Source organism: Ranitomeya imitator, chromosome 5 (genome assembly GCF_032444005.1).
Source record: "Ranitomeya imitator isolate aRanImi1 chromosome 5, aRanImi1.pri, whole genome shotgun sequence".
NCBI lineage: Eukaryota > Metazoa > Chordata > Amphibia > Anura > Dendrobatidae > Ranitomeya > Ranitomeya imitator.
In genome coordinates, this window is record NC_091286.1 from 688749295 (window position 1) to 688763629 (window position 14335).

Consider the following 14335-nt stretch of genomic DNA (forward strand, 5'->3'; position numbering starts at 1 on the left):
GACGCCGCCACTCCAGAGCGGAGCGTGTGGCCGCACAGCAATACATGGAGCTGCACGCTCCGCTCCGGAGTGCCGGCGTCAGAGCAAGTGAGAAGGAGCCTATGGATGACATACTGATCACTGTTTTGGGATCATTTCTGCATATTATGCCTGTAATAAAGGGACCGTATTTCCCTACGCTACATGTGACGCCGGCCTTAGAGGAAGCTTCAAAAAAAGAATGGCGCTGTGCCTGGTAGACATGGAGTATGTCACGCTTCACTTACAGGATGTCAACATTCATTAAATATTTTGCACTATTTGGTTTTCTTAGGTGATTTGTTTCCCTGCACATTGCTGGCTAAGGGAGTTAACTGGGAATCCATCAGTGAGCTTGTAACGCTTTTTATACGTCTTTTTCTGGGCAAATCTCAAGCTGAAAGGAGACAAGAAAAACAGTATCAAATTCTCTATCAGAAGGAGCTCACTGATAGATTCCTAGTTGACTCATTCTGACACAATCAATATGCAGGGAAGCTAAAGCCAAACAGTGTAAATATTTGAAATGCAAAAATTATTTTTACGTCAAAATACATGCATGTAAAAAAAAGGAAAAATAATAATATATGAGATAATTGAAATTAAGGTTTTGAAAGCTGCACAATTTGGTTTAAATCAAAAATTCAAGTCTTCGCTTGTTGGGAGGATAGAAGTCTTAAAATGCTAGAGTGTCTGTATACACTGCCTGCAAGCCGAGACTTTGGAAATGATAAATAACTGAAATAAAAAGTAATTCTAGAAAGTTGTGAAACTTTCCAGCTTGTAAGTTCTGCTATTTGTGTTCTCTGGAGCGCAGTGATTTTTAGCAATGATGATGGCTTGTTTCTCGCGTACAGTTTTCAGTGATTTGTTCGTTTTATGGCAACATCTGTGTTAATTAGAGACACACCTGTGGATGTATTTGAATGCACACCTGAAACACACTGCTTCTTTGTGTAGTATCATGGGAAAGTCTCAAGAAATCAGCCAAGATATCAAGAAGAGAATTGTGGATTTGGACAAGTCTGGCTCATCCTTGGGTACAATGTCAAGATACCTGAATGTGCCTTGTTCATCTGTACAAACAAGATGGGAATGTCCAGCCATCACACCGATCAGGAAGGAGAAGGGTTCTGTGTCCCAGAGATGAACGTGCTTTGCTCCGATATGTGCATATCAACCCAAGGACAAAAGCAAAAGACCATGTGAAGATGATGGTGGAAACTGGTAAGATTGTATCAATATCCACAGTGAAACGAGAACTGTATCAACATGGGCTGAAAAGCCACTCTGCCAGGAAGACGCCATTACTCCAAAAGAAACATGAAAAGCCAGATTAATGTTTGCAAATAAACACAGGAACACAGACCTTAATTTTTGGAGACATGTCCTGTGGTCTGATGAAACTAGCATTGAACTTTTTGGGCATCATGACCATCGTTACGTTTGGAGGAAAAAGGGAGAAGCTGGAAGCCTAAGAACACCATCCACACTGTGAAACACGGTGGTGGCAGCATCATGTTGTGGGGTTGTTTTGCTGCAGGACGAACTGGTGCACTTCACAAAATAGATGGCATCATGAGAAAGGAAGATTATGTGGCAATACTGAAGCAACATCTCAAGACATCAGCCAGGAAGTTAAAGCTTGGGCGGAAATGGGTCTTCCAAATGGACAATGACCCGAAGCAAACTGCAAAATGGTGACAAAGTGGTTTAAGGATAACAAAGTCAATGTTTTGGAGCCATCACAAAGCCCTGATCTCAATCCTATTGAAAATTTATGGGCAAAGCTGAAAAGGCTGGTGCGATCAAGGTGACCTACAGACCTGGATCAGTTACACCAGTTTTGTCAGGAGAAATGGGCCCAAATTCCGACCAACTATTGTGAGAATCTTGTGGAAGGAAATCCCAAACGTCTAACCCAAGGCATTCAGTTCAAGGACAATGGTACCAAATACTAATGAAATAGATGAAAACTTTTGACTCTGTAGTAAGTAATAAAAATGCCCTAAATCATTCTCTCTCTCTCATTATTCTGACATTTGGCAAATATTAATAATTATGGTAATTAATCCTAATTGTCCTATACCGTGAAAGGTTTATTCTGATTTAATGTCAGATATTGAGAAAAACATGCAGATGTGTCTTTTTGTATAGTGGATGGAAACCTCTGGTTTCAACTGTATCTGTGATTTCTTTATGACTTGCTTGTTGTGGTCGCTGTACATTCGGGGTCTCAGTGCCCCTATTCACTTGCACTGCACTTTGAGGAAGCAACGTCAAACAGTGAAGTTGTGGTGTAATCCCAGCCTAATAGTGACTTCCACAGATCCGCCATGACAGTGAAATTCACAGTTTCCTATAATAGTGACATCTATATTGACATCAATAGTGAAGCTCCCGGGAGGGTAGAGGGTGTAGTTGCCCCGAGCCCCTGACTCTGAGCGTCCTCCACTTTTAACTGTGAAATATGGTGAATCAGTTACATTTTGCGGTAGAGCAGGGAGACATGACCTCCCTTCACCACCGCTCTCAGTTCTGTAGCCTGCAGGTCGCTGTAGACCCGCAACCTACAGAACCATTACCACTGTCTGCCAGCAGACACACCAGGATCCAGGGTTAGGTATTTATTCTGCTGGAGGACTTGAAGGGTCCATCTCACAGTGTGGGCACTACTATGGAGGCCCTCATACAAGGGGCATCATATTGTGTATAGGGGAACTGTGGACCCATCATACTATGTATAGAGGAGTTGTGGGCCCATCATACTGTGTATAGGGAAGCTGTGGGCACATCATACTGTGTATAGGGGAGCTGTGGGGCCAACATACTGTGTATAGGGAAGCTGTGGGGCCAACATACTGTGTATAGGGAAGCTGTGGGCACATCATACTGTGTATAGGGGAGCTGTGGGGCCAACATACTGTGTATAGGGAAGCTGTGGGCACATCATACTGTGTATAGGGGAGATGTGGACCCATCATACTGTGTATAGGGGAGCTGTGGGCCCATCATACAGTGTTTAGGGGAGCTGTGGGCTAATCATACTATGTATAGGGGAGCTGTGGGCTCATCATACAGTGTATAGGGGAGCTGTGGGCCCATCATACAGTGTTTAGGGGAGCTGTGGGCTAATCATACTATGTATAGGGGAGCTGTGGGCTCATCATACAGTGCATAGGGGAGCTGTGAGCTCATCATACTGTGTATAGGGGAGCTGTGGGAACATCATACTGTATAGGGGAGCTATGAGCTCATCATACTGTATATAGGGTAGCTGTGGGAACATCATACTGTATAGAGGAGCTGTGGGCTTATCATACTGTGTACAGGAGCGCTGTGAGAACATCATAGTGCATAGGGGAGCTGTGGGCTCATCATACTGTGTATAGAGGAGCTGTGGGAACATCATAGTGTATAGGGGAGCTGTGGGCTCATCATACTGTGTATAGGAGAGATGTGGGAACATCATAGTATATAGGGGAGCTGTGGGCTCAGCATACTGTGTATAGGGGAGATGTGGGAACATCATATTATATAGGGGAGCTGTGGGCTCAGCATACTGTGTATAGGGGAGCTGTGGGCCCATTATACTGTGTATAGGGGGAGTAGTGATGAGCGAGTATACTCATTACTCGAGATTTCCCAAGCATGCTTGGGTGGTCTCCGAGTATTTCGGTTTCGGTATGCTCAGAGATTTAGTTTATGTCGACACAGCTGCATGATTTGCAACTGCTATACAGCTTTAATACATATAACATTGAACACTGTAGCACGCCCAATCCTAACAGCATGTAATATGCTCACTGTCAGGACTCAGGTCTGCATACTGGTTCCAGCAGTCATCACATGATCATTCATTTGTTATCATTCAGGTGCCAGGAAACCTGGAGTCTCCCCTTACTAGGGTGATCCCTAGTGAGGGGAGACTAGGTCCAGGGTTAGTGTGATCCTGAATAAAAGTGACTGACAAGACAGAGTGGCCTTTTGAAGAAGGGTCCTTGGAGAGGAGTCACGAACTCCAGAATTTGTAATTAACGGGCCTAAGCAGGACTGAGTATGACGGATTAGTGGGGATCCCGAGTGCAAGGGTTTCAGGGCGCCAGTAGTGGAAGAAATTTGATGTGGAACATTCTAGGATTCTATGATTCTTGTGCAAGCTGATAAAGTTTAGTGCCCCCCAAAAATCATGATGCAACTTCCTTAAGGTTTTTGCATCAATACCTGCATTTTTTCTCTTACCCATTGCTTTTTATGGGTGAAAAAAATGCTGCTAAAACGCTGAAAGAAGAGACTGCTGCAGTTTGCAAAAACACAGCAGTTTTGCAAATCAGTCACAAAAAAAAAACTGTGTGCATGAGATTTCTGAAATCTCATAGCTTCTGCTAGTGCTGTAAAGCGCAGCTTAAAATTTGCATAAAAAAACAGCAAAAACGCAACGTGGGAACATAACCTGCCAGTTACATTGTTTCTATCACAGTGACAGCCACATTGCCGGTCATCGATGGTACAGTCTGCTGAGCTGTGCATCTAATCTCTTCATCTGTGATACTCTCTGCTCAGCCTTTGTAGCTAATCATCAGTAAAATTGGAATTTCATTACAAAATACTTCTATTTTTTTTGCTTTTATAAACTACTATTCCCCCCATTGTGCAGCCCGCTTTCCTCTACTAAGAATGATGGAATGCAGGCACAGGGTATTGGAACGCCACCTTCCCTCCTAAGGATAACTGGTGGGATTTCCAGAAATCAGACCCCCCCAAATTACTGCTGTCCTATGATTCAGCTCTGCCGTGTTCACTTCACTGATGTTGAGTTGCAATACCAAACGCAACCTGAAGGACAAATGTGGCGCTGTTTGGGAAGGAAAAAAAAACACTTATTTTTTTTAATTTTGCCAAATCCTGGAAGTTCTTGGCATAAATAACATAGCGGTGCAGGTGGTATAAAATATGAAGGTAACACTATCCTCCGTAAGGAAAAATGTTCATGCATTCCTTGCAATTGTTTCACCTCCCATCAAAAATAAAAGAAGGAAGAGCGGAACTGTTATTTATCGCAACCATTTATTAAGTATTCATGAGCGAGCGTCCATTATTAGTGGCGGTTTTCTCATTCTACCGGAAGTCCCGTATATCCAGAGTCCACCAATCCAGAAGCCTGAGATGTGAAAAGCCGAGTCCACCTTCTCCCTGAGGCTAAAATCCTATATCATCCCAGCCAGGAAAGGAGGGAGGAATAATCCTATTGTCCCTAACAAGCATACAATAATGAACATCCACAGGAAGATCCGGTCGATCACCATCGCTACGTATTTCCAGTCTTCTTTTACCTAAAAAAAAAGAGAGAAATATTATTAACCTACGTCATAGAAAATATTAAAATGGATAACGACACTCTAGAGAGGGGGGCACTCGCCCCTCTGCCTCTTATTCTCACACACAGAATTGCAGGTAAAAGACCAAGAAAGAAAAAAACGGCACCAAGTCTTTCTCCGCTGTCACCAACCTCGCCTCATAACAACACCAGTATGAAGGGATCTCTAATGCACACCAGACAAACAATTCGTAAACCATAATCCTGGGTGAAGAAAGAAAAGGGGCCACTCATCGTCCCTTTAAAAAGTCCTTAAAACATGACAGTGAGAGAACAGTGTGGACACTCGATGGACAATGGCCGTTTCGTGCCTCTTGCGCTTCAACGGGACCGGTCAACAGGACATAGAGTAAAGGGCTTTTAAGGGGATGGTGAGTGCCACCTTTTCTTTCTTCACCCAGGACTACGCAGTAGGAAAAAGAACTTACATTCGAAGTCTCTTAGAAATAGAATTGTCCAGAGGATATAGGGAAGTAGAGCCAGGGGTTGAAGAAACCAATTAAGATATGAATAGTTAATCATTAAAGTTCCTTTTAAAGACAAAACTCCGTACAGAGTACAGGTAATTAGACAGAACAGATCTTTTCTGAGGTCCAGATAACAAAAGGGACATGAATTTATGCATAGATAGAAAAGTGGAAAAGTCTCCTTTGTCTCCAGGAAAGACATCCTGAGGTGAAAGGAAACTATGATTCCTTTCAGGGAAAATGTTACACCTGTGACTAAACAGTGGGGCGCTAGGGGAAAGTTATGAATATTGGGGTTTATCTAGATCTGATATTGATGGGAGATAGATCTTCAACTTCAGCACTAATTGGGGAAAAATATACATATTTTCTCATAACTGTGAGACCTGCCTACAAGCTTCAAATCAATAGTGGCCAGATCACTGACAACAGCCATGTCATATTTGGTCTCCGGGTAATGGTAAAACACTGATAAAAAATATCAGTGGTGGCACAGAGTAGTTGTTGGGCTAAGCATCTAGAACCCATCTTTGGATACAAAAGTTAATATCCTGGATCTACCAAAGCTAAGAAAGAAAGGGAGTCCTACTTACAGAAAAGTCAGCGTCCTCAGCCCGCAGGTGATCCGCTATATAATGTACTCCTTCCAAAGCTTTTAAAATACTTGGAGAGAGCAAAAAATTAGGTTCCAAATTTTCCACTTTGCTCTGACGAGGGGTCTGGCACTGCCCCCCAGGCACTAGATGGTTATAGTCATATCGATACTGAAGGCTGTGGTTGTGGCTGGAGATATGATGCACATGGCAAGGTGGCATCTCAGCCTCCGATTCCCCCCACTTCTCGTCCACATCTGTCTCCATCCAATATTTGGATGTACTGAGTTTAAGCTCTGGAGGGTCGTATTGACTGAAAATCTCCTCTACGGGAGCTGGCGGCCTCTTCATAAACAGCCACCTGGGTATGTGATCCAAAAAGACCGAACGCACCCAGAGGGGCATCTTGTGAGTACTAGGCGACCGGTGGTGGACATTCAACACAAACACCGTGATGACTATGGAGAGAGTGACGAAGATCATGGTGAAGAGCAGATACTCCCCGATCAATGGGATCACCAAGGAGGTGGAAGGGATGATCTCCGTAATCAGCAAGAGGAAGACGGTGAGAGATAAAAGTACTGAGATACACAAAGTGATCTTCTCCCCACAATCCGATGGCAGATAGAAGACCAAGACAGTAAGGCAGGAGATCAGAAGACATGGGATGATCAAATTTATGGTGTAGAACAAGGGCAACCTCCGTATGATAAAGTAATAGGTGATGTCGGGATAGATCTCGGTGCAGCAATCATATTTTTTAGAATTGTATGTCCCAACAGCATTGACGATGGCCCACTCCCCGCTCTCCCAGTAGTCCTTCAGGTCCACGTTTCGCTCCATGCTCTCCAAGTCGATATTGGCTTTGTCATAGGTCCATGAACCAAATTTCATCTTGCAGTTCTGCTGGTCAAAAGGGAAGAAGGTCACATCGATGCTGCAAGAGCTCTTATAGATGGCAGGAGGAACCCACTTTACCATCCCGTTGTGAAAGAGGTGAGCCTTAGTCATGTGGGTTATGGCAAATTCCCCATCTGCACTGATGGAAAAGAAAAAGAAATATCAATTAATGAAAATTTCGGGTTTGCAAGTTTCCCCCTCTGCTGTCCTCAACGTCGCCCCCATGCTGAGTCATTACAGTTATATCAGCTACAAAGTGACAGCTGCTGTGTGAATGTTTAGGTCTTATAGAACTGATATAATCTAAACTTAAAGAAATATTTTATTATAACATTATATAAATATCTATAGTACATGTACATTAGGCATAGCACTGCTCCTGTTTTATTATGTATACCCCTCCTCACAAGTAAAGCGCCATGGAATAAATGGCGCTATAATAATAAATAATAATAATAATAATGTACAAGACTATAACTACTATAATATTGCTCCTATGTACAAGAATATAGCTACTATAATACTTCCCCCTATGTACGAGAATATAGCAACTATAATACTGCCTGTATGTAGAAGAATATAACTAATATAATACTTCCCCCTATGTACGAGAAAATAGCTATTATAATACTGCCCATATATACAAGAATATAACTATTATAATACTGCACATATGTACAAGAATATAACTACTATAATACTGCCCCTATGTACAAGAATATAACTACTATAATACTTCCCCCTATGTACGAGAATATAGCTACTATAATACTGCCCCCTATGTACAAGAATATAACTATTATAATACTGCCCCCTATGTACAAGAATATAACTACTATAATACTGCTCCTATGTACAAGAATATAACTACTATAATACTGCCCCTAGGTACAAGAATATAACTACTATAATATTGCTCCTATGTACAAGAATATAACTACTATAATTCTTCCCCCTATGTACAAGAATATAGCTACTATAATACTGCTCCTATGTACAAGAATATAGCTACTATAATACTGCCCCTATGTACAAAAATATAACTACTATAATACTGCCCCTATGTACAAGAATATAACTACTATAATACTGCCCCTATGTACAAGAATATAACTACTATAATACTGCCTCTATGTACAAAAATATAACTACTATAATACTGCCCCTATGTACAAGAATATTACTATAATACTCCCCCTATGTACAAGAATATAACTACTATAATACTGCTCCTATGTACAAGAATATAACTTCTATAATACTGCTCCTATGTACAGGAATATAACTAATATAATACTGCTCCAATGTACAAGAATATAGCTACTATAATACTGCCCCTATGTACAAGAATATAGCTACTATAATACTGCTCCTATGTACAAGAATATAACTACTATAATACTGCCCCTATGTACAAGAATATAGCTACTATAATACTGCTTCTATGTACAAGAATATAACTACTATAATACTGCCCCCATGTACAAGAATATAGCTACTATGATACTGCTCCTATGTACAAGAATATAACTACTATAATACTGCCCCTATGTACAAGAATATAACCACTATAATACTGCTCCTATGTACAAGAATATAACTACTATAATACTGCTCCTATGTACAAGAATATAACTACTATAATACTGCCCCATATGTACTAGAATATAACTACTATAATACTGCCCCTATGTACAAGAATGTAACTACTATAATACTGCCCCTATGTACAAGAATATAACTACTATAATACTGCTCCTATGTACAAGAATATAACTACTATAATACTGCCCCTATGTACAAGAATATAACTTCTATAATACTGCCCCTATGTACAAGAATATTACTATAATACTCCCCCTATGTACAAGAATATAACTACTATAATACTGCTCCTATGTACAAGAATATAACTTCTATAATACTGCCCCTATGTACAAGAATATAACTACTATAATACTGCCCCCATGTACAAGAATATAGCTACTATGATACTGCTCCTATGTACAAGAATATAACTACTATAATACTGCTACTATGTACAAGAATATAACTACTATAATACTGCCCCTATGTACAAGAATATAACTACTATAATACTACTCCTATGTACAAGAATATAACTACTATAATACTACTCCTATGTACAAGAATATAACTACTATAATACTGCCCCTATGTACAAGAATATAACTACTATAATACTGCCCCTATGTACAAGAATATAACTACTATTATACTACTCCTATGTACAAGAATATAACTACTATAATACTGCTACTATGTACAAGAATATAACTACTATAATACTGCCCCTATGTACAAGAATATAACTACTATAATACTACTCCTATGTACAAGAATATAACTACTATAATACTGCCTCTATGTACAAGAATATAACTACTATAATACTGCCCCTATGTACAAGAATATAACTACTATAATACTGCCCCTATGTACAAGAATATAACTACTATAATACTGCCCCTATGTACAAGAATATAACTACTATAATACTGCTCCTATGTACAAGAATATAACTACTATAATACTGCTCCTATGTACAAGAATATAACTACTATAATACTGCCCCTATGTACAAGAATATAACTACTATAATACTGCCCCTATGTACAAGAATATAACTACTATTATACTACTCCTATGTACAAGAATATAACTACTATAATACTGCCCTATGTACAAGAATATCTATAATATAACGCTGGGAGCGTCACTCTGTCCGAAGCCTTTATAGACTGCGCAGGTGCGACGCTCCTAGCGTTACATTATAGAGTGTCAGGGGAAAAAAAAATGGCGCCGGAAGGCGTGGACTGCCGGGAGCAGGGGTCGGGAGCAGGGGGACACACTGCAGGTGTGTCTTCAAGAAAATGGCGCCGGAAAGCGTGGACTGCGCAGGTGCCAATTCCGCCAGCTGCAGGACCAAGCAAACGGCGGCGGAAAGGAATCAGGTGGCGTAAGTAACAAATTGCTGTGGCATGAGGCTGTGGCACTTCATGCCACAGCTATTTGTTACTTACGCCACCTGATACGGGACATATATTACGGAGCATCTTATGGAGCAGCGTATGGGGCATATGGATGGGAGCAGCAAATTAAAGAACGGTGACGCAGGATGGGAGCAGCACATGACAGAATAGGGCAGCACATGACAGAATGGGGGTGCAGGATGGGAGCAGCAAATGACAGAATGGAGGCGCAGGATGGGAGCAGCACATGACAAAACGGGGGTGCAGGATGGGAGCAGCACAGGTCAGAATGAGGGCGCAGGATGGAGCAGCACATACCAGGATGGAGACCATATACCAATATAAATGCTCGCCACCCGGGCGTAGAAGGGGCTCAATAGCTAGTAACTACTATAATACTGCCTCTATGTACAAGAATATAACTCCTCTAATACTGCTCCTATGTACAAGAATATAACTACTATAATACTGCCCCTATGTACAAGAATATAACTACTATAATACTGCCCCTATGTACAAGAATATAACTACTATAATACTGTCCCTATGTAGAATAATATAACTACTATAATACTGCTCCTATGTACAAGAATATAACTACTATAATACTGCTCCTATGTACAAGAATATAACTACTATAATACTGCCCCTATGTACAAGAATATAACTACTATAATACTGTCCCTATGTAGAATAATATAACTACTATAATACTGCTCCTATGTACAAGAATATAACTACTATAATACTGCTCCTATGTACAAGAATATAACTACTATAATACTGTCCCTATGTAGAATAATATAACTACTATAATACTGCTCCTATGTACAAGAATATAACTACTATAATACTGCCCCTATGTACAAGAATATAACTACTATAATACTGTCCCTATGTAGAATAATATAACTACTATAATACTGCCCCTATGTACAAGAATATAACTACTATAATACTGCTCCTATGTACAAGAATATAACTACTATAATACTGCTCCTATGTACAAGAATATAACTGCTATAATACTGCTCCTATGTACAAGAATATAACTACGATAATACTGCCCCTATGTACAAGAATAGAACTACTATAATACTGCCTCTATGTACAAGAATATAACTACTATAATACTGACCCTATGTACAAGAATAAAACTACTATAATACTGCTCCTATGTACAAGAATATAACTACTATAATACTGCCCCTATGTACAAGAATATAACTACTATAATACTGCCCCTATGTACAAGAATATAACTACTATAATACTGCCCCCATGTACAAGAATATAACTACTATAATACTGCCCCTATGTACAAGAATATAACTACTATAATACTGCCCCTATGTACAAGAATATAACTACTATAATACTGCTCCTATGTACAAGAATATAACTACTATAATACTGCCTCTATGTACAAGAATATAACTACTATAATACTGCCCCTATGTACAAGAATATAACTACTATAATACTGCCCCTATGTACAAGAATATAACTACTATAATACTGCTCCCTATGTGCAAGAATATAACTACTATAATACTGCCCCTATGTACAAGAATATAACTACTATAATACTGCCCCTATGTACAAGAATATAACTACTATAATACTGCTCCCTATGTGCAAGAATATAACTACTATAATACTGCCCCTATGTACAAGAATATAACTACTATAATACTGCTCCTATGTATAAGAATATAACTACTATAATACTGCTCCCTATGTGCAAGAATATAACTACTATAATACTGCCCCTATGTACAAGAATATAACTACTATAATACTGCCCCTATGTACAAGAATATAACTACTATAATACTGCTCCCTATGTGCAAGAATATAACTTCTATAATACTGCCCCTATGTACAAGAATATAACTACTATAATACTGCTCTTATGTACAAGAATATAACTACTATAATACTGCCCCTATGTACAAGAATATAACTACTATAATACTGCCCAATGTACAAGAATATAACTACTATAATACTGCCCCTATGTACAAGAATATAACTACTGTAATACTGACCCTATGTACAAGAATATAACTACTATAATACTGCTCCTATGTGCAAGAATATAACTACTATAATACTGCTCCTATGTACAAGAATATAACTACTATAATACTGCCCCTATGTACAAGAATATAACTACTATAATACTGCCCCTATGTACAAGAATATAACTACTATAATACTGCCCAATGTACAAGAATATAACTACTATAATACTGCCCCTATGTACAAGAATATAACTACTGTAATACTGACCCTATGTACAAGAATATAACTACTATAATACTGCTCCTATGTGCAAGAATATAACTACTATAATACTGCTCCTATGTACAAGAATATAACTACTATAATACTGCCTCTATGTACAAGAATATAACTACTATAATACTGCCCAATGTACAAGAATATAACTACTATAATACTGCTCCTATGTACAAGAATATAACTACTATAATACTGCCTCTATGTACAAGAATATAACTACTATAATACTGACCCTATGTACAAGAATATAACTACTATAATACTGCTCCTATGTACAAGAATATAACTACTATAATACTGCCCAATGTACAAGAATATAACTACTATAATACTGCTCCTATGTACAAGAATATAACTACTATAATACTGCCTCTATGTACAAGAATATAACTACTATAATACTGACCCTATGTACAAGAATATAACTACTATAATACTGCCCCTATGTACAAGAATATAACTACTATAATACTGCCCCTATGTACAAGAATATAACTACTATAATACTGCCCCCATGTACAAGAATATAACTACTATAATACTGCCCCTATGTACAAGAATATAACTACTGTAATACTGACCCTATGTACAAGAATATAACTACTATAATACTGCCCAATGTACAAGAATATAACTACGATAATACTGCCCCTATGTACAAGAATATAACTACTATAATACTGCCTCTATGTACAAGAATATAACTACTATAATACTGACCCTATGTACAAGAATATAACTACTATAATACTGCTCCTATGTACAAGAATATAACTACTATAATACTGCCCCTATGTACAAGAATATAACTACTATAATACTGCTCCTATGTACAAGAATATAACTACTATAATACTGCCCCTATGTACAAGAATATAACTACTATAATACTGCCCCTATGTACAAGAATATAACTACTATAATACTGCCCAATGTACAAGAATATAACTACTATAATACTGCTCCTATGTACAAGAATATAACTACTATAATACTGCTCCTATGTACAAGAATATAACTACTATAATACTGCCCCTATGTACAAGAATATAACTACTATAATACTGCCCCCATGTACAAGAATATAACTACTATAATACTGCCCCTATGTACAAGAATATAACTACTGTAATACTGACCCTATGTACAAGAATATAACTACTATAATACTGCCCAATGTACAAGAATATAACTACGATAATACTGCCCCTATGTACAAGAATATAACTACTATAATACTGCCTCTATGTACAAGAATATAACTACTATAATACTGACCCTATGTACAAGAATATAACTACTATAATACTGCTCCTATGTACAAGAATATAACTACTATAATACTGCCCCTATGTACAAGAATATAACTACTATAATACTGCTCCTATGTACAAGAATATAACTACTATAATACTGCCCCTATGTACAAGAATATAACTACTATAATACTGCCCCTATGTACAAGAATATAACTACTATAATACTGCCCAATGTACAAGAATATAACTACTATAATACTGCCCCTATGTACAAGAATATAACTACTGTAATACTGACCCTATGTACAAGAATATAACTACTATAATACTGCCCAATGTACAAGAATATAACTACTATAATACTGCCCCCTAAGTACAATGATATAATTATTATTTCACACATTTGTTAGGTCAACTTCTT

At 38.5% G+C, this 14335-nt stretch overlaps 1 protein-coding gene across 3 annotated transcripts in view; it reads right to left on the reverse strand.

Moving 5' to 3' along the window:
* Positions 1–5066: 5066 nt before the first annotated feature.
* The window catches only part of CHRNA2 (cholinergic receptor nicotinic alpha 2 subunit), a 145753-nt gene continuing 136484 nt past the window's right edge, over positions 5067–14335 (reverse strand). For all 3 annotated transcript variants that reach the window (XM_069728442.1, XM_069728443.1, XM_069728444.1), the window contains 2 exons: positions 6456–7494; positions 5067–5351 (listed from right to left, as the gene is read on the reverse strand). In XM_069728442.1, coding sequence (XP_069584543.1) covers positions 5226–5351; positions 6456–7494 — 1165 coding nt within the window. In that variant the 3' untranslated portion in view covers positions 5067–5225. The remainder of the gene's footprint in view (positions 5352–6455; positions 7495–14335) is intronic.